The sequence below is a fragment of the Bos mutus genome, chromosome 10 (assembly GCF_027580195.1).
Source record: "Bos mutus isolate GX-2022 chromosome 10, NWIPB_WYAK_1.1, whole genome shotgun sequence".
Classification (NCBI taxonomy): Eukaryota; Metazoa; Chordata; class Mammalia; order Artiodactyla; family Bovidae; genus Bos; species Bos mutus.
The window spans coordinates 27,842,909-27,864,956 of NC_091626.1; the positions used below are offsets into that span (position 1 = coordinate 27,842,909).

General features: G+C 38.6%; 1 protein-coding gene across 3 annotated transcripts in view; it reads left to right on the top strand.

Annotated features, from left to right (window-relative positions):
* DCAF5 (DDB1 and CUL4 associated factor 5) overlaps window positions 1-22,048 on the top strand; it is a 94,206-nt gene that overhangs the window by 38,821 nt on the left and 33,337 nt on the right. For all 3 annotated transcript variants that reach the window (XM_070377662.1, XM_005905737.3, XM_005905738.3), the window contains exon 6: window positions 12,771-12,984. In XM_070377662.1, the coding sequence (XP_070233763.1) occupies window positions 12,771-12,984 (214 nt within the window). The remainder of the gene's footprint in view (window positions 1-12,770; window positions 12,985-22,048) is intronic.

Sequence of the window (22,048 nt, forward strand, 5' to 3'; positions counted from 1 at the left end):
TAAAATAAACGCCATTGCATCTAGCACCCAGCTTCGATAATTAACCCATGGACAATCTTACTTCATTTATTCTTCCACTGAGATGATTCCATTTCCATGTAACTTTGTATTATTTCCTCTGTAAATACTTTATTATGTATCTCTGAAAGATATTCTTTTTTAAAAATTGAGATAAAATTCACATGATATAAAATTAACTCTTTTAAATAGTTAAAATTAGCTATTTTAAAGTGAAAACTTTAGTGGCATTTAGTTCATTCACAGTGTTGTGCAACTACCACCTCTGTCTAGTTCCAAAGCGTTTTTATCATTCCAAAATAAAACCCACACCCATGAAGCAGCTACTCCCCAGAATACTTCGCCCCTAGTTTTTGGCCACCACCAATCTGCTTTCTGTATCTATGGCTGTGACCTTTAGTCTGCCTCTTTTACTTAGCATAAAGTTTTTGAGATTCATCCACATTGTAGCATGTATCAGTACAGTATTTCATTCCTCTTTATGGCTGAATAATTTTCTGTTGTATGGATGTATATACCATATTTTGTTTATCCACCTACTGATGGACATTCGAGTCTTTTCTACCTTTTGGCTATTCTGAGTAGTGTTACTATTAAAATTTATGAATAAGTATTTGTTTGAGTACCTGTTTTTGGTTCTTTGGGTTCCATCCCTAAGAGTGTAGTTGCTGGATCATATGGTGAGCCTATGTTAAACTTTTTGAGGAACTGCCATAACTGCCATATTACTTTCCATGAAAAGATAATTCTTTTAAAAATCATAATATTATTATCACACCTAAAAAATTAGTAATAATTCCTTAATACCATTGCATATTTAGTGTTTACATTTCCTTAATTGCCTCCTAAATGTTACAGTTGGTTCTTATGGATCAAGATTTGAATAAGGTCTGTACCAAGCAATTAGTTGACATGGTTTCTAAGTTTTTGGATACTCCTACTTTTCATTTTTTTCTTTTGTAACTTATTTGTTAAAGAAACTGGATTATTTTACCAAATTTCTCACATTTTAGATTATACAGGAGGCCCTTTGTATCCTTGGGTTCTATATCTGTGGGGTTCCTGGATCCAATCCCCCATAGATGCCAAGGGGCAGCTGTACTGATTGCATGTTTATACCATCATTTAGCATGTTCCCTCTTATCTCAGTTTTTTTCATAAATTGGTATTGGGTCTAGGGACTGAAACAGTTTTAGGCTTGATTCTTTTTGGTGGGGGTTACAAAAATATTTCATAGGTAGTGTTGTATATATCCATAAGGAAGCCAAAAATGTCTGGTTTTGTCTTTTGTTTTAAAACACATTGACTGACTTCTCAGTTCAGCTTTTTAAAATACAAGTAACGCTGGTGAAGATGTGGAGAAACTGAATCACTCATACATTGTGAGTAGGAATGTAAAATAGTACAAAATATCTAGAAAATGTTTTGGTAGTTCCTTTATAAATTAAAAATGAACTTATTATCTGACCCAGCAGTTGCACTCTTGGGTGTTTATCCAAGAGAGAGGAAGACTTATTTTCATATAGCAGCTTGTACATGAATGTTCATAGCAGCTTCATTCATAATACCCAAAGCTGGAAACTACCCATATGTTTTTCAATCTGTAAGTAGTTTAAAAAAATAATAAGAAACTCAAAGTGATGGAATTGCTTAGTACTCCCATAAATATACATTTATAATTTTCATTTGCCATGTAGTAAATTTAAAAAATCTATTAAATTTTTTCAAAAATTCAAAGCATATCTAAACATCTAATATATAAATTAAGTGCCCTTTTCTCTCCTAATCCTATCTCCGAGTTTTCCTCTATTACGGGAGTTGTGTGCCTTCTTTAAGTAGATAGATGCACACACACAGACACAAGCTATTTTAGGGGGTTCTGGAAGTAGAGCTATATTGTACACATTATTCTGCAAATTTGCTTTCATTTAACAGTTTTTTCAACGCCCTTTTTTCTGTTTCAGTAATACATATCTGTGTCATCTGTTGAATGACTGCATGATTGTTTTGTACATGAAATATAATTAAATGTTTCAAACATTTCTTATTCATAGATATTTATGTTAGTACCAAATTCTGTGCAATGAACCTCCCTATATATCAATAATTTGCATTTGTCTATTATATCATAATAAATTACTTAGCAGTTAAAAAAAAAAATAATAAGAAAACTGTAGTGCATTTATGCCATAGAATACTACTTGGCAATAAAAAACAAGAAACTGAAGGGTTGATACGTGCAACAATTTGGATAAACCTTAAGTGAACTGTGCTACATAAAAAAGCCAATCTCAAAAGGATACATACTGCATGCTTCCGTTTATATAACCTTCATGAGCTAATGTAACATTCATGAGATGGAGAACAAATTAGTCATTGCCAGGTGTTAGGGTTTAGTGGTAAAAGGGGTGGATGTGGCTATAAAAGGAAGTCTTGTGGTGATGGTACACATAAGTATTGTGGTGACTACTTGAAGTTATACACGTGATACAATTGCATAGAGCAACACACACACAAATGAGTGCATGTATAGCTGACAAAATCTGAATAAGCTCTATAGATTGTACCAATGTAAATTTCCTGGTTTTGATATCATACTAGTCATGCAAGGTGGTAACACTGGGAGAGTCTGGGTAAAGGGTTCAAAGAACCTTCTTGATTTTCTGTATATAGTATCCTATTATTAGCAAACAGTGACTATGTTACTTTTTCCTTTCCAATTTGGGTTCCCTTTTATTTCTTTTTGTTTTCTGATTGCTGTGGCTAGGTCTTCAAAACTATGCTGCATAAAAGTGGCAAGAGTGGCCATTCTTGTTTTGTTCCTGATCTTAGAGGAAATAACTTTAAACTTTTCACTGTTGAGTATGATATTAGCTGTACGTTTGTCATATATGGCCTCTATTATGTTGAGATATGTTCGCTTTACACCCACTTCTGGAGAGTTTTATTATAAACTGTTGTTGAGTTTTGTCAGAAGCTTCTTCTGCATCTCTGTTGAGATGATCATATGATTTTTATTCTTTGCAAACTCTTTTTATAAGAAAATTTCTTTGCAAATTCCTCTGAGAATGACTGTCACTCTGTCATGTCTGCCTCTGTGACCCCATGGACTGTAGCCTGCCAGGTTCCTCTGTCCATGGAATTCTTCAGGCAAGAATACAGGAGTGAGTTGCCATTCCCTTCTCCAGGGGATCTTCCCAGCCCAGGGACTGAACCTGGGTCACCTGCATTGCAGGCAGATTCTTTCATCTGAGCCACCAGGGAACCCTAGATTCCTCTGAATCTATAATTATTTCAAAACAAAACGTTAAATGTAAGTAATACATAATAGCATTCTCCTTTTAAAACTATGAATAAGGCTAAAATTCCTCTTGACTACTTCCAATCCTGGTCTCCTGCCCTCTTTCCTGAGGGTAATGAATGTTTGTATATGCTTCCAGAACTTTTTCTTTGATTTTATATGCTTATACATGTACCTGTAGAAAATACATGATTTTTGTTTCTATATGGAGGTATGTTTTTCACACGGATGATGTACTGCTATGCAGTTATTCTACAACTTGACTGTTTCACCCATCAGTATGTTTTGGGAATTTATCCATGTATTAACATATCCAGATTTATCTTGTTTCTTTTGCCAGTTAAGAACTTGAGTCATCTCTCTCTCTCTGTGAAGAGTCAGCTTAGATTTTTCTTCTAGGAAGTCTTTTGTGACTGCTCCTCTCCTGTGTTCCCAGTGGAGGGATAGATATTCTCCCTATGTTTTGCATAGCACATATTCCCCTTATTACAACGTTGTTCATATTATAGAAGGAAACTGCTGGCTTTCTTGTCCTTCATTAATTCTTGAGGATGTCTTTTCCATCTTATTTCATCTTTAAATCCATGTGCTTAGCATAGTATCTAGAATAGTTAGGTTTTCAATAAATGGTTATTCAGTAAAGGCATGCATATATGAGTTATATATATATGAGTTACTGAACTACAGGGAAGGATCTGAGGTGAATTACTTAGATGAATCCTTCTGGCCTTGATGTATTGTCATCTGATGCTGTTCTTTTTGCTGGGTGGAATAATTCATCTCCACCACATAGTCAGTGAAATCTTGTTGAACCAAGAAGCAGAAAACAACTTGTTGGCCCTATTTCTGCTTCTTATTTTTTGTATGGTCAGGGCCAGGTCATATAAACATTTAGGACCTAGGTCTCCTCCAGTTTGAGATGAAAATAATGTTACCTTCACTGTCCACCTTATAGGGTGATTGTAAGGGTTAATTGATACAATGTATATGTAAACATTTTGGAAATTAAATTTAATGAAAAACGTGTTGCTTCTTCAAGGGTATCTGTTGTGATCTGATTCTTTTAAGAATCACTGAAGAATCAGTGAATTCTTCATAGTTTGAACTTTTTATTTTGTGATCTTAGGTTTGATCATTTGTACTTTATCTGTTGTGAGTCACGTATTTTAGACAGGGATATCTTGGTATACTCTGAATAATCTTGGCTTCATTTATCCATGAATATACCCGTGTATGGAAGACTTTCCAGGAACCTTGCTAATGTTTCTGGATTCTACATAAAATACTTTGAATTTGTTTTTTATTCCAGTAATACACTTTGCCGTTTATTTATAGGTACATGGAAAGTGGGATGGTGTATCTGCAAAGAGAAACCAAACTAAGTATAGTTTCAGATCTAACTTGGTACTGTGTCCAGTGCTAACCAAGGTGGGGCATGTTTATTACTTAAAATCCTTTCAAAGGAGGGATATTATTTGCCTTCATTGAGAAGGATGGTGAGGGACACTGGTAGTTTTAGAGTCCTTTGCAAATTTTTAACTGTCTTTTAAAGAATTTAGAACAATGGCTTAATTTCAGATTTGCATCTGCACCAGAATCCTGTAGGGCAGCATATTATCTGAAATTTCAGTTAAGCTCTTTAAATTCTGCTCTCTCATACTTCCCTCAAAGCTATCTTCTATGGTCCCTTAATTAAAGAAGGAGTATGTTTGAGATGACATTTTAGAATAAGGTATTTTCTTCTGGTTACAGAAGTGTATGTTCATTGTAGGAAAACTTAGAAAATAAAGTGAAAGGTATAAAAATAAATTAACTAAATGCTATAGTTTGATTGACATATCTTCTTATTGTTCTCAGTATATCCATCAAACTAAATGTTTATCACTATCTAATTTTAGATATGATTGGGTAGGGCATGTGTTCAAAGCCTATAGAATTCACTGTCTACTTTCTGAAAAGGGGTAAATGAATTTTCTTTTTTTTTTTAGTTTGTAATTGACTTCCTAAAGTTTGACTATTAATTTTCCTTTTGAACTTTTATCCTACAAATACCAGAAACTTGCTTTAAAGTACAAGATACAATTAAGATGCGTGTTTACCTGTTAAACTATTCCTTCTTGTTGACTACTTATTAGCAGGTACATAAATTTGACTCATTTAAAGGATGTGTGGTGGTGTCAGTGCAGAGAATACCTGAGTGGTCACTGGCAAATTATTTTACGTTCTGGTCCACAGTTCTTTGCTGTAATAGAAAACTTTGACTTAGATGTTCTCCAAGCCTCCTGCTGTTTCTTTGATTTTTCTCCTGCTCTGTTGCTTCCCTCTCAAGATTAGGTTTTGTGAGCAGACAAATGTCAGGAGCCAGGTAAAACCTTTGTGGAGCCTTTTTTTTAAATGTTGTAAAGTCAGAGTATTTCAGATTGCTGCTCATGATCCATTAGATCATGCAGCATCTATTTATTGAATGCTGGTACATGTCTGGCACTGTTTAAGCACTTGGAATGCATAGGAAGTGGTATAAAAGGTGATAGTGTAGTGGGAAAGGACAAATAAGAAACAAATGGTATGTAAGATGGTGATTCATTAGTAGAAACTAAACAGGCAAGTGAGACAGGGAGCATTGGGGAAGTTTCATTTTTGCATTGGGTATCAGAACAGACTAATTGAGGAGGATATTTGAGTAAAGAAGTAAATGAATGAACCATGTTCATATCTGGGGAGAAACATTCCCTCAGAATTTGCAAGTACAAAGACCCTGAAGCAGATGTTTGATGTGTTCTAAGGAGGCATCATGTGGTTGAAGTAGGGTAAGGGAAAAAGAGTGCCAGGAGGTAGAGTCAGACATGAGGGATTGGTGGGGAGAGGTGTCTAGGATCTCTGTTGGGATTATAAAGAGTTTGAGTTTTAACCTGGTTGAAATCCACTGGCAAATGAATGGTACAGTCTGACTCATGGTTCAGCATCCCTCTGGCTGTCATATTCAGAATGAACTGAAGCATGGGCCAAGAGTAGAGGCATGAAGACAAGATAGGAAACTCTTTCAGTAATCCATAGGGCCATGGAATTGATTTAGGTGGTCACAAGTATTTATTAAATACAAAATGGAAAATCAGTGCACTGCTCACATTAGATGGCAAGTTGTTTAATGAATTTATACTAAATAAACGTGGGTGTACTGGAATACAGTATAAAATAAGCTTATTATAAAGGGTTACTATAAAAACGTTTGGAAACCATTATCTTAAGGCATTTATATTTTTGCCAACTAGAACTGACTTTGGTTTTTGGACACTCTCAGTAAGCGGCTCCTATATGAAACAGGCTGTCTTCCTATAATCATGTCTCATCAGTCAGCACTTTGGCCTTCCCATTGCATTCCTCTCTTCCTCTTTTCCACTGTTTGCATAAGTGTTCTCGTCGAAGGGATCAAATTGTGATTTTTATTTTCAAACCCTCTTCTGCTTAGCATTTTTTCTAGGCTTTGCCTCTTTCCCCTTTAACAGCCCTCTGGCTTTGTGGCCTAGTTCTCTGACAGTCAGCACACCCACCTAGTTTCTTCTTCTGCCATCAGGGACTGCCTGTTTACCTGCCTGTATTCCCACCCACTCCTTCTGCACCCTTATGTTGCTGTAGCAACTGCCATCTCAGTCTCCCGCCTTCCTCTGCCTTTCTTCTTCCTCCTACCAACCTGTATTCATTAAACTCTCCCTCCAGCTTTCTACACTGTGAGGTCAGGGCTGATGCTTTGTAACATCTGTCAGAAGGTAGAGCCATTAATATCTTAGGATGAAGATTAAATGACTGCTTATAAAACCCTTCTCTGTTTTCCACAGCTTGCAGTAAAGCGGGATTTTTTGAATAAGCAAATCATCTGATGAACTGATATGACTGAATGCTGAGTCCCTAATTCTACAGAAAAATCACAAGTGTCCTAGGACAAATCTGTTCTGGCACTGCCTTTTAATTCGTTTTGAGATCTTGTATAGCGTTGAGATCTTGGTTGGTTATATGTGGCTTTTGGGATCCCCTGAGCCAAAGACAAAAACATGGGCTATAGATCACTTCAGCTCTGGGTGTGATGCCCCTGTTCTGGAAGGTGGTGATTAGAGGCTCTGCAGTACCTGAAAGCCCAGGTTCTTCCCCTTCCAACTTGCATAAAAGAAATGGTTAAGGAAGATGTGCTAGGGATTTCCCTGACAGTCCAGTGGTTGGGACTCATTACTTTTACTACTGTGGCCCCAGATTCAGTCCTTGGTTGGGGAAGTTAGATCCTGCAGGCACGTGTGCAGCACAATCATTTTTAAAAATAAATAAATAAAATTTTAAAAAGGAAGATGTGAGGGGTGTGTGTATATATTATGTATATGTATATATAATGTGTATATATAGTGGGATACTATATAGCCACGAAAAGGAATGAAATAGTGCCATTTGCAGCAATATGGACAGACCCAGAGATTATCATACTAAGTAAATCAGAAAGACAAGTACCATATGATATGACTTACATGTGGAATCTTACAAAACAGACTCACAGACATAGAAAACAGACTTAGATGCCAAAGGGGAAAGGGAGTAGGGGAGGGATAAATTAGGAGTCTGGGATTAGCAGATACAAACTGCTCTATATAAAATAGATAAACAGCAAGGTCCTGCTGCTGAGCACAGGGAACTATATCCAGTATCCTATAATAAATTATGATGGAAAAGAATATACACACACACACACACACACACACACACACATACATGTAACTGAATCACTTTGCTGTACACCAGAAACTAACACAATGTTGTAAATCAACTAGACTTCAATTTAAAAAAAGAAAGAAGGCTCCCCTGGTGACTCAGTGGTGGAAGGTCCACCTGCCATTGCAAGAGGCACCGGTTTATCTCTGATCTGGGAACATCCCAAGTGCTGTGGAGCAACTAAGCCTGTGCACCACAACTGCTGAGCCTGCCGTAGAGCCCAGGAGCTGCGGCTGTTGAGCTCACATGCCCTAGAGCCTGTGTTCCGCAGTGAGAAGCCCATGCACTGCGACTAGGGGGTGGCCCCCGTTTACCACAACTGAAGAAAAGCCCACACAGCAGTGAAGACCCAACACAGCCAAAAATAAATAAATAAAATTATTTTTTAAAGTGTATTTTTTTAAAAAAAGAAAGAAAAAGTTTATGGGATTACCAAGATCTTGAATATACTTGAACGGAACTGATACAGGCTGTAACTTTTTGAACTTGTTCACTTTTTACTTAATTCCATTAACAAATCCTCTAGGATTTGTCATGTTCTCTGTGTTGTGTTATAGGAAGTACAAAATGCCACCTGTATTCCTTATAGGTCATCCTGTCCTAAAGCAGAAACAGAAGGGGAGAGATTTTTTCCTACCTATGAGACGTTGAATTTTCCTCTCTGGTTGACTGGCACCAGCTCTGATGTCTGTGATTTGGAATAGCAGTGCCTTGACTCCAGCCGTTTCACAGGTGTTAGGAAACTTTCACATAGTAACTCCGAGGAAATGCATGCCAGTGGGCTTTAGAAAATCTTGTTGGCACTATTTGATGAATTACTTAGTCATAAATTTATGGAAGTCTAGCTTCATGCAGCCAGATCTTGGAATGTTTACGAGTGCTTTATCTTGTGCTAAATGTGATACTCCCAGTCACTTTTTCTGGAAACAGCCTTGGTTTATTTCTCTTCTGTTCCAAGACTTTAACCTTGGCCAAAGACTTTTTGTAAATGTTCTTTTTATCCTGCCAAAGCAATAAAGAAATCCAATTGCCTATTTCTGAGGGGCCAAAACACCAAAAAAGCAAAAAAAAGAAAACAGAGGAGCACACTAATGAGGAATATTTTCCTGATGTTCTGAGGTTCTCTTGCTTTTTGTCCTGGGCCTTTTACATGCTAACCCTTGGATCACCTCCTGTCCCATTCTTGTTGCATTTTGTTAAAAATTCTTGGTTGAAGATAGGTCGAAAGTGAAAGTGTTGGTCACTCAGTCATGTCTCACTCTTTGCAACCCCATGGACTGTAGCCTCCCAGGCTCCTCTGTCCATGGAATTCTCCAGGCAAGAATACTGAAGTGGGTTGCCATTCCCTTTTCCAGGGGATCGTCCCAACCTAGGGATCAAACCCAGGTCGCCTGCATTGTAGGCAGATTCTTCATTCTCTGAGACACCACTTCATTCTCTGAGCACCCTTCATTCACACCAATGTGTGAAGATAAGCCAGGAATTGATTTTTGCTTTCCTTTTTCTTATAGGGATATTTTGATTTGAACTCATTTCAACTTGTTGCTACTCCCTTCAAGATAGCACTCATCTCATTTGGGTGTGTAATGGTAGCCACTTCTCTGGAGGAGTGGAGACACTGTCAAATTTGAGGCATTCTTTTATATAGGTACCGTCAGTTCTCCAAAGGGTAAACAAGAAACTTCTCCTTCAGGGCATGTGTTGAGGGCAGGAAAAAAGCATTTCAGGCATTGTGGGTAGAGTGGAACTCTGATCTTAAAAGGAATTGGAGTCCTTTCTCCTGTTAGGCATTGGGCTGTAAAAAAAAGTGCCGTATTGGGTAGTTGGCTTTTCATTTAGCTTCTAGTAATCTGCTTTCTCTCCACCTTATTTTCACACTCACCCTAAATTCTAAAATGGAACCATGTTTTTCAAAGAGTGGTTTGGAAGTCACATGCATCGTAATTAATTAAGGTTGCTCGTTAAATTCAAATTCCTGGGCCCACTTCTCAGATTGAATTAGACTATCTGCACCTGAGAATCTACATTTGAGAAAAAGTACCAGATGATTTATCATGCATCTTACACTTGGAATCATAAACAACAGGATCTTTGACACTGTATCTTGACTTTGAGAGGAAACTACTGCTAAGCCTTTTCTTCTGATGAACTAGATCATTCTTATCATTCTCAATAGGGAGGAGCCAGCAGCAGAACCCCTGCTGAGAAATTATAGTTAATGTAGCTCACTTTCTGAATTTCAAGTGTCAGTCTATCCCTCTGAAAGGATTCTTGCCCCCAAACATAAAGTATTTAGTTTTAATAACTGCTGCTACAGTTTTGTTTGTTGTTGTTTTTGTAGCTGTCCTCTTAAACATTTAGGAGCAAGATTCCTATGTACCTACCGACTCTGTGTGAGAGATAGGAGTCCCCTGCCCAGAAGCTAAGGGAAAAGTTAGTGACTCTTGTGGAACCCACAAACAGACCCCTGCAGAGTGGTGGACATAGGAACTTGGGTGGGAATGGGATGGGCCTAGATATCTGCCTGTCCTGCAGGTCTGACTGGAATCTGCAGAGGAAGTTGCTATTAACGGATTCAAAGGGCTTTTGCCAGCGGCCCCAGCTTTCCCGTCAGGGCTGCCTCAGCTGATGCAAACCCCTGCTGCTGTGGCTGGTGGGGTTGGCCAAGTTTCTTTTTGTTGAGTCTTGTTTCCACCCCCAACAGATGCCGGTTTATTTGCACACTCTAGGCTGATCTCGAGTTTGAAAGGCTCTCATTGTTTTGGAGCTTAGTGTTTAGGAAACACCGCATGCCTGTGGCAGCTAGGACACCCTGTAAAGGAAATACCTGGACTCAGTAGCCCTGTCATTCATTCCCTGTATGTGTGTGCGTGTGGCCAGTGTTAGGACGTTTTAAGAACATCAGTCTGTAGGAAGTATTTCTTGGGGCCTACAGCAAGACTAGGCTTCTTCTCCGTGATGTTTGGAGTTCTAGGGACCATTTTTTCTAAGCCACTTCTCTCTTTCCTTCCATTTCACACTTAACAGGATTAAAGTCTGCTTGCCCAAGCCTTGTTTTCACACATAACTGAGGTACTAGAGTTCTTCCCTAGGCAGGTGAAAAGACTGCCTTGGGGGACAAAGGACTGACTGGCTAGCGGTGGTGCAGAATGTTTTTATGACCAGGACAGGTTGGCACATTCCTTTGGACTATGGTCCAGGGACTCCTTTCTTTCCTTTTTTTTTTTTTTTAATAGTAATCTCTGTAATTTGTATAGCACTTAGTCAGTTACAAAGTTTTATATCACATACCATTTTATTATATCTGTATAATGAAATAAATTTAATTGTATATAAATAATGTATTAAAGAGTCTTCAAAACCAAAGTTAATATCAGAGAGTTTCAGAGAAAAGGTGACTACTTGGATTTATGTTTAATAAAACAGCATGTTGAAAAAACTAAAATTGTGAATAAAATTATGTCAAATGGTCAAACATGCTAATACTAATAAATTTCAAATAAATCTTCCAGGCTCTAATTTAGATGTCTCAAGGCCCTTTCCAATGCTGATTCCCTAAATGTATAAACTTTTTTTCTTAAACTACTAGACTCTCTTTGCAAGATCACAATGTCTTTTGAAACAGAGTGAGTTAATAGCACTAATGTGGCCCTCATTTCTGTAGCATTTCCAATGCACATGATCAGTGTACGTAATCTCACTTTCTTACCAGTAATTTGGTTATGCATGGACAATGAATAGTCATGTCTCTATAATGAAACAGTGTCCAGGTAGTCAAGGAGACTGACTACTAGAAAGATAAGTTACCTAGTACTGTTTAATTGTTAACGTTCATGGTCATCCTAGTTAACTGTAAAATTGAAAGTATCTTTTCAATCATCATAATAAATAATTTTGACCCATACCATCTGACTTTTTAAAAATGTTATGAACATTATGAAGCTACAGAAGAATAATGGGTGAATCAGAATATACCAGTCTCTAGTAGAAGCTGGATAAATGGAATTATATATATTAGTCAAAGTATATTTTAAAGCTAAATATAAACTCATTGGGAATTATAAAGGGAAGCAAGTCATCCTGCTTTTCTAATTGTTGTAACTGCTGGCTCTGTATTTAATTTTAAATTTTTCTTTAATATTTATTCTTGAGTTATGCCATATGGAATATAAAAATTCTCTGAACAGATTGAAAATTAAAAAATAAGTGCATAAGCAATAAAGTCATTATTATTTTTAAAAATCCAGAATAAACTAGAGTATCGTGTTTTTCTGGCTGATGGTTTCTGTGTCTCTAATTCAAAAGACAGATATATTTCTTAAATACCATCCATGATGGTCAGTTATGATGGACACCACTGACTTCCCAGGGTCTTGACAAGGAACTGTTTGCTTCTGTAGCTCAGGTAAATAAAAGAACTAATCATTTTAATATGTCTTTTCATTCCTATAAACTTAGTGGTAATTCAACTTTTGGAGATTGAAGAAAGGAACCACCAAGTTAAATAACTTGCTTTAATGTAATCAAGGAGTCATCTCTGTCCTTTTTATTACCTTCTAGCCCACTGCGTGGAAACATCTTTCGGCCAGAATTCAGATGTGCAAGCCTGACAGGAGGTCCTGGTTATGAAATGCAGTGTTTTTTTTTGCAGATTCTCATCCTGCCTGCCTTATGCCTGATCCATGTGCTCTCTGCCTTCCAGTTCTCTCCTGCGGTATGGGGGCAACCTGTCCCTCCAAAGTGCCATGAGTGTGCGATTCAACAGCAATGGGACCCAGCTCCTGGCTCTGAGGCGTCGCCTGCCCCCTGTGCTCTATGACATCCACTCCCGCCTGCCTGTGTTCCAGTTTGACAATCAGGGTTATTTCAACTCTTGCACCATGAAAAGCTGCTGTTTTGCTGGAGATCGTGACCAGGTACATGCCTTCTGCCTCCTGCATCGCACATTCAGGCTTTGCTCTCAGATTGTTCTTTCTGGACTGGTCTTTATTTCTCTTTAGCCATGTCAGGTAGAAACAGTTGAAGGGAAACAGTAAGTGTCTGGAGACATTCCAGCTTAATAGTGAGTTTCTTCATCAGAGTTGCCTTTGGATAATATGAGGTACACACCATAAACCACAATATAGTTCTGAGCAACCTACATCTGCCGAGTTTGTGAACAGATTTTTAAGATTCTAAGAATGTGTCATATCAGAAGAGAGGAGGAAGTCCATAGAAAATTAGCCTGCCAAAAAGGACACCTTTTTTTTTTTTGGTATCAGTGAAACACTGTGGGTACCAGCTAAGAGACATACATCCTGAATGGCCCTTTTGGGTGGCATCTTTTTCTTGGATGAAATGGGCTGTGCAACTTTGAGAGGAAGCCAGATGCTGACTCTCTTCCTTTATATTGCCAGCACCACAACTGGGAAGGAGAACCAAAGCTGTGAAGTTTCCTGCCTTTTCACAGTCTTACTGGGAGTCGAAATACTGATGTTGCCTTAGAGCTGGCAGTTTAAAAACATACCAATACCTTGTCAATCTTGGTCATAGAAGTGCTGAAGTGAGTGTCAGTGAATGGACCAGTTGGACTGGTCTAGTAACCAGGTTTTAGCAAAGACAAATATAAAGGAAGATTGATCAAATAATGTTTTTTTTTCTTCTTCTTCTGAAACACAACAAATCTTATTGCTGTTGCACATCTAGATTGGAAAAAGAAACTTTAGTTTCTTGCTAATTCTTTGTGTTCTCTTGGATCCATCAGCTATGTCAGATTTTTACATGTAATTCTCACATGCTCTATGCCACTGCTTTAAAGTTGTTTGTGGGCAAGGGGCATAAAAGAAATAGTTATTTGAGAACTTGTGACGATCCTATTTTTTTGAAAGCAGTAGCTAGGATTTTTCTCCCTAGCTGAGGTTGCTGGAGGCTCTCCAACATCATAGCTTAAGGATTAGCATATGTAGTAGGAACACAATAAAGCTTTTTAATTAGAGTTGCTTGTTAAAGAAGCTGAGAATATCTTCTAAGTTGCGCAGACTAGGGATTTCCCCTTTTGCAAATAGAGAATATATGTCTAAATTCAGAATTTATATTCAAGTCAGGGCCTACTTAGCTGCGATCCTCACTTAAAACCACTAGGTGGCCTCAGTTATATAAGTGATACATTTCCCTTGAGAGACCACAATTCTTTATAGACTTGGTTTTTATTAGGCAGTTTGTTTCTTGGGCGGAAAGAAGCAGTTTCTAGAGATGAACTGACTCTTGATAGAAGAGGTAGCTTTCTGCTCTGCAGATGGTTGATTTAGTTTCATTTAGCTGTGGAAATGACAACCAAGCGCCTCCTCCCTCTCTCTCTACCTTTCTTCCTTGCTTTTGTTGATTTTCCATCTTCCGTCAACCTCTTATGCATGTGAATTTTATTTCATTGAGCAATAATGAGCAGGCAGTACTTCATGAAGTGGTTTATTAGGTTTTATTACCGGAGACACAGGGCCTGAGGAAAAGAAGAAAAGAGGTGAAGGGGAATGGATGCTGTGTTTTCTGTCGGTTCCTGTGCTAGCAGCCGGAACCTGTCTGTATGGAGTCCTTGAAAGTTGGAGAACAAAGGCTTCTAACCGAGATATGAGAGCACCTAGGCCATGATTTCTCCAGCTTGGCGCTGTCCACACTTTGGTCAGATAATTCTTCATTGTGAGGGGCTGTCCTGTGCGTTCTAGGATAGTTGGCAGTATTCCTGGCCTCTCCCCACTAGATGCCAGTGTCATCTCTCCCAGCTTTCCCAAAACAACCAAAAATGTCTCCAGACATTGCCGGTTTATCTCCTGGGTGGAGAATTGCCCCAGGTGAGAACTTTTGCCCTAAGTTACAGTTATGAGATACGTAGGGACAAGTGGGCTTCCCTGATAGCTTAGTTGGTAAAGAATCTGCCTGCAATGCAGGAGACACCGGTTCAATTCCTGGGTCAAGTACATAGTCAGAACCACATGAGTTATTTTGTAGTGATCCTGGTTATCTACATTGACAGGATGTGGTGCTTTTTGCCTTTCAGGTTATATATAATGATTAAAAACATGGGAAGGCTTTTGATTTTCTCTATTCAGATTTGACGGTTATGTACGTCTTATGAGAAGAGTCTGTGGGTAATGTATCCTTTCTGACAAACTAGACTGTTTTTTGGATGGGCTAAGTGGTTTGCCATGGATAAAGGAGGGTGGGAAGTCACTGAGTCTTAACTTCAGATCCATTTCAGAGTTAAAGTCTGTTTAGATTCCCCATAGAGATTATCAGAGTATATAACCTAGGGAATGAGATGTACAGAGATTTATGTGTGGCTGTTTTCTTCACCCCTTAGGGACTAAGAAATGTTAGCTAATTCATCATTATCTTGTCTCCAGTGCCTGGTGTACTGAGAGCACAATAAATATTTGTTGAAGTGAATCTTAAGTATTTTAGTCAGTATGTGGTTTTTAGCTTTCTGGGCCTAAGGCTTGTCTAACTGTAAGTCAGGACTGATAATACCTGTTTTCGTGCTCAACTTCCAGGAGCTTTAGGAGGATGATTAAATAATGGATTTTCAGTGAAACTAATCAGCTGAGCTTATACTTCTAAGTGTTACACAGGAGGCCAAAATTATTGTCTCATTTCTGAAACATGTCTCTCAAAGGTGATTTATGGGCTCTGCCTTTACACACTTTGGGCTGAAGCAGTGACTGCCATAGTTACTGTATGATCTGTAAGACTGATTCTCTTTGACTAGTTCGAACAGGATCTTTTTAGCTGCTTTCAAATTCCAAAGCCTACTCTTTCCTTATATCAGGTCTTTACATTTGATCTTGTTCTTGTATACTTTGAGAACGCCCACAGCCTGAAGCTCTGTGCTCTGCAACTCTTCATTTAGTCATAGGCTGGGTAAGTAACCATCCCAGAGAGGAATCTGAGAATTTCCATAATAGGAATGAACATGGTCAGGAAAGGCAGTGAGTGACTTATCTATCTGAGACAGTCTTCTGGCTTTTCATTACAATGAGATTATGCAGTCCACCCAAATCAAAACATTATGCAAGAGAGTCTGTATTTCTTATTAGACTATCCTAGGTTCACTAGGTAATTCATAGGCCCAGAATGAAACTAACATTTCAAGATCTTGGACTTGGAATAAAGTGTAAAACTGAATAGTGTTTTGTGTCTTCTGCATGCTCATTGCCACCATTGTGGATCAGTAATAATTATAGAGCTTTTAGAGATTTTGTTCAATCCCTAGGAGGGCCTTTTACAGATGAGAAAACAGGCTTAGAGAGTTAAGTTAAAACAAGTTAAGACATACAAGTTTGAGTAGGGCTAGACCCAGATTTTTGAGCTCTCAATAGAGGCTCCTTTTCGTTGTATAGAAGGTCACAATTTAATGCCAACAGAAGCAAGGCAAGCAGCAAAGATGAATGAGTTGGGCTAGAAGTAAGCAGTAGTGAGTGGTGGGGACTATAGCCACGACTTAGATTTACCCTACCTAAATCTAAGTGAATGCCATGTAAATGAAGCTTTGACTCAGCTTCAGCCTATTGTGGCCAAGAGGGCCTTTGGTTTTTTTCAAGAGAAACCAGAAATAAAGATTTGTTATGTGACATTTCTGTCCTTTATTGTGCCCATCTTTGCACGAAATGTTTCCCTTGGTATCTCTAATTTTCTTGAAGAGATCTTTAGTCTTTCCCATTCTGTTGTTTTCCTCTATTTCTTTGCATTGATCACTGAAAAAGGCTTTCTTATCTCTCCTTGCTATTCTTTGGAACTCTGCGTTCAAATGGGTATATCTTTCCTTTTCTGTCTAGTCAAAGCTCTGGTTTTTCCAGTAGTCATGTATGGATGTGAGAGTTGGGCTATAAAGAAAGTTGAGTGCTGAAGAATTGATGCATTTGAACTGTGGTGTTGGAGAGTCCCTTGGACTCCAAGCAGATCCAACCAGTCCATCTTGAAGGAAATCAGTCCTGAATATTCACTGAAAGGACTGACGCTGAAGCTGAACTCCAATATTTTGACCACCTGATGTGAAGAACTGACTCATGGGAAAAGACCTGATGCTGGGAAAGATTGAAGGCGGGAGGAGAAGGTGACAACAGAGGATGAGATGGTTGGATGGCATCACCGACTCAACGGACATGAGATGGAGTAAACTCCTGGAGTTAGTGATAGATAGGGCGGTCTGGCGTGTTGCAATCCATGGGATCTCAGAGTCGGACACGACTGAGTGACTGAACTGACTGACTAACTGATAATGAAGTTTCTTGAATTTTAAGTATTGCAGCAAATTCATACTTCATTGTATGAATTAAATGAACAGGTGCATCTGTTCTGTTCTAGAGCCACAAGTTTCAAACCTCTGCTTCAGCAGGAAAACATCCATTTTTCCTGTTTCCTACTGAACCTGTCCTAACTTCATGCCCTTTCCCCCTTCCATCTTATAAAATAAGAAGACAGATATTTACTGAGCATCTACTGTGTGCCACATGCTGTGGTAGACACATTTACATGACTGCCAGTTTGTATCCTCTTTGAGACTTTGATTCAAAGCCTTGTATACACTCTGTCACCCCCACTTTTGGCTACAGATACACAGTTTATTTATTGATACATATAATAATAATAATAATATAGGGCTTCTCTGGTGGCTCAGATGGTAAAGAATCTGCCTGCAGTGCGGGAGACCTGGTTTCAGTCCCTGGGTTGGGAAGATCCCCTGAAGGAGGGCATGGCTACCTGCTCCGGTATTCTTTCCTGGAGAATCCCCATGGACAGAAGAGCCTGGTGGGCTACAGTCCATGGGGTTGCAAAGAGTTGGACACAACTGAGTGATTAAGCACAATCTTATTCAAATTTGATAACGTCTGTCATCAGATAAGGTGACATAAGTGACATCAGATTGGTTGGGTATCAACAGAAACAATTAGCCCCAAATAAAGCCTTAACTTTTTTTTTAAGGCAGCCTGCCTTCCAGTCTTGCGGTATAATGAGGAATCTTTCAGTAAAACAGCAAATAGCATTCCTTCCTCTGGAGGCTGCCTAAATCTAAAGGATTCTCCTCCTTGCTTGTGTGTCATACTTGGATTTTTGTTTGTTTGTTTTTGCTTTTCTCCCTGAAGCCTGACTAGGTACATTCTGTCTCCCAAGCTTCATATTCCCCTCTGTATACTTAGTGAGTCAGTCTCTTAACAGGGTTAAAAAAGAAGGCCAGTTTTCCACCTGCTAGCTTTTCTGGCACTCACTTTTAAGACAGCACTCGGCTTTTGTTCCTTTTCTTTCACAATTCCTTAAATGGCTCTTGCCCTAGATTGCTCAAGTCCAGCAGAGGAGCTCAGGCTAATGGGTTTGTGTGGCTTGGAGATAGACTGTGGTAATTTAAAATTCTTCTCTTGCTTTAGTCTCATTTAACACCTGGCCTAATAGTCACTACATCTTGCTGAAAGTAGGAGAGGGAATAAAGTTTTCTTGAAAGGGCTGAGCCCTTGAGTGCCTGAACATTGGTATCATTTACACAGGTCTTTCTTTTGAACTTGATAGATGGCAGAACCCCTAAAATCATGATAATTAAATCACCATATCTCATCTCCTGACTTGTACCCTGTGAAGCCAACAAAATAGCCTTGTATACCTGGCTTGGCCTCAGACATTACATCACCACTCAACCTTTCTGTGTTGATATTGTATGGGCATAGCAGAGGTATAGGAATTTGTCAGGAAGTGCAATCCAGGCCAGTAAAGCAACCTAGAAAGTTACAGCTTTGCTTTTTTCTTTTTCCCTAATAATTCCATGCAGTGAAGAACAGAGAAGCCTAGCGTGTTGCAGGGCTCACAAACAGTAAGACACAACTGAGCGACTAAACAACAGCAACAGTAAAAACTGATTAAGCTCACTTGGGGGCCTAGTGTGCCATATGTTCCCCTTCAGTTGAAATAAAGTCACCCTTTTAACAGAGGAGATTCAACTCTTGGGTTCTATCTCCTTTGACTTGTTTTGTGTCAGCTTTTTCTTCTTCTTTCCTTTTTTATGTCATTTATTTTTAGCCCTTTGGGCTTTCCAGGTGGCATAGCAGAAAAGAAGCTGCCCGCCAATACAGGAGATGCAGATTCAGTCCCTGGGTCGGGAGGATCCCCTAGAGGAGGAAATGAGAACCCACTCCAGTATTCTTGCCTGAAAAATTCTGTGGACAGAGGGACCTGGTGGGCTGTAGTCCATGGGGTTGCAAAGAGTGGTACACAACTGAGCAACTGAGCACGCACACACACATTTTTGGCACTTCAGCTTCAGAAGTGCTTTTATGTCATACTAGTCCTCCCAGCGACCTTTGGGTGTGGTTGGACAGGTTCGATCCCCATGTAACACTAAGGTCTAGAGTGGTCTGAAACTGCAGATCCAGTCAGTAGCTGAACCAGGACTAGACTCAGCCCCTTGCCTGTGATGTAGCCTCTTCCTCCTAGGCATGCTGCCACCTGTGTTGTCAGATCAAGTGGTGATAGCCTCTTCCATGGGTTGATGAGAAAGAGCTGAACACAGAATATTGTGGCCGAGGAATTCCTTGTTGTATGTATTTTTTAGGTGAATATTTTAGGAAACTTTATTCTATAAAGAGAAGGTAGCATGAAAATAACTTATTAAATCAGCCATTTATAGTTCTTTTCTAATCTTGAGCCTCTTTGAAAGTCTAAAAGCTTTGAACACTCATTTCAGAAAAATGTACATACGCACATAGTTTTGCATATAATGTTAAGGAGTTTATGGAATTCCTGAAAAGTAGGGGTTTCAAGTATTAGCAATCTTGAATTAAGATTTAACTCAAGTATTAAACCATCTTTTGGTTCATTTGCTGATGTAGAACTTAGAAAGCTTAAAGGTTTTGGGGTATATGCAGACCTACTAGATACGGTCTAGTTTTTAATTGTTAAACTGAAAAGAAACACTAGGTGACCTGATTTCTTCTTAGGAACAAATGGAATTGATGTGATCTGCTAACGCAGCATGGTAGTGTTCCTTTAACGTATAGTTCCTGACTAAGAGTCTGGGCTCCACTTGGAAATCCCTGGTAGATATTAATGATGGGAGCAGAGTATAACCTGCCTACTTGCCCTGTGCTCCTTGTAGAGTTTCCGTTAAGTAGCTTTACCACAGAGGAGAAATTGATTGCTGAAGGCCATTTGGTTGATGACGCCTCTTCTTGCCCAGGTTTCCAAAAGAGTTTTGCCAAAGATTCATCTTTAAGTAATGCAGGCTACTTTGTTACAAGCAGCTGTTAGAGATTTAGAGCTTTTTAAAAAAATTTCTTTGCTACTGATTATTTCACAATTATTGGCTATCTTTATGGAACGTTTCTTTGTTAATAGAATTTTTCCTACTCAGAACCCATAAACATTAGTTACTGTAATAAACCAAAGAATTCCAGGAGCCTAGTGGAGCTGACATGGCAAATGATCCAAAGAAGCAAAAATCGTATCACTTCACATGCAAAAAATAGTGTTAATCTTATGAGTATGCATATTTGTTTGCTTTTATTGGGAGCCAACAGACCTCTATTTTCTCTTACCAAATAAAATCAAATAAACCTATGGCTTTGGCCATTTCCAAAGAAAAATTTTCTTGTTTTCTTTGGGTGGTATTTGTGGCAGGCACTCAGTATAAATGATATGATCAAAGGTATATTATATACCAATAGGCAAGACTTTTACTGAAAATAATCTCATAGAGAGCACATTACAGAATTGTTCAGTCACATTTTTCCCCCTTCTGACAAAGGTCAGGAAGAAATGAGAACTGTGTTTGATTTAAATGTTAGTAGCAGTTTCTCTGCTCTTGCTGATCCAGGCCAGAGAGCCATCTGGTTTTTCTGTCCTAGTCAATACAGTTAATTGGACAGGGATGCCATTTACTGGAGAAATAATTAATCAGTTATTATGGGAAGAACCTTAGAACTGTGTAAATTGATCAGTACTCAGTGAATAGTAGCTGACTGATGTTTCTTTCTCCATTAGCAGATATTGGGGAATATCAAATACTGTGCAAACACACGTATGTACACACTTTACACTTACACATACACATCGTGTGTGTGTGTGTACACTTTGAGAGAGAGGTAGGGCAGAGAAATTGAGCAGAAAGAGATTTCTGTGTTAGTAAAGAACCTAAGACATATTCTGGGTTATTTTTGGAGTGTATCTGGTAGATAGCCTGTTCCTCCTGCCTTCTAGAACTTTTTCCTCTTTTTAATATAGATTTTGGTGGGTGTGAATAGGGGGACTTTTTTCATTTGTTTGTTTCTAAACCCAGTGAGGCCTTAAAATATAATTGATAGGGAGTTACCTATATTCCAAATTTGTCCCTTTATTTGGTTTGTTTAACCATTAAGGTTTATTTATTTTTAAATTTTTTACTGATGCATTTTCTTTTTTCTTTTACTTTTATTGAAGTATAGTTGATTTACAATGTTGTAGTAGTTTCAGGGGTACAGCAAAGTGATCAGTTACGCATGTACATATATTCACTCTTTTTTAGATTCTCTTCTCATATAGGTTGTCACACAATTTTGAGTAGAGTTCCCTGTGCTATACAGGAGGTCCTTGTTGATTGTCTGTCTTATAAATAGTGGTGTGTGAATGTTCATCCCAGGCTTCTGATTTATCCCTCCCTCTACATTTCCCCTTTGGTCACCATAAGTTTGTTTTAGATACCATTAAGGCTTAAATAAAGACGTTAGGGGAAAAAAAACTATTGCTTTGCTTGAAGATGGCTAATAAATAATTTTTTTCCCAGTAAGCTTCTGTTTAGTAGGCATTTTTCCCGTGGCAGGCCATATTTAGATCCTTCTTTGAACTTTCAAGTTATTAACAATTACTTGTGACTTAGGTCACTCTACAAAGTTGGTCTTTATATTTAGAAGCATGGGCCTCTCTGGGAGTCCAGCTAGCAAAATGCCTTTGCATGTAGAAAAAAGTCTTTCTTGAGAGCATGCTCGGTTTGAG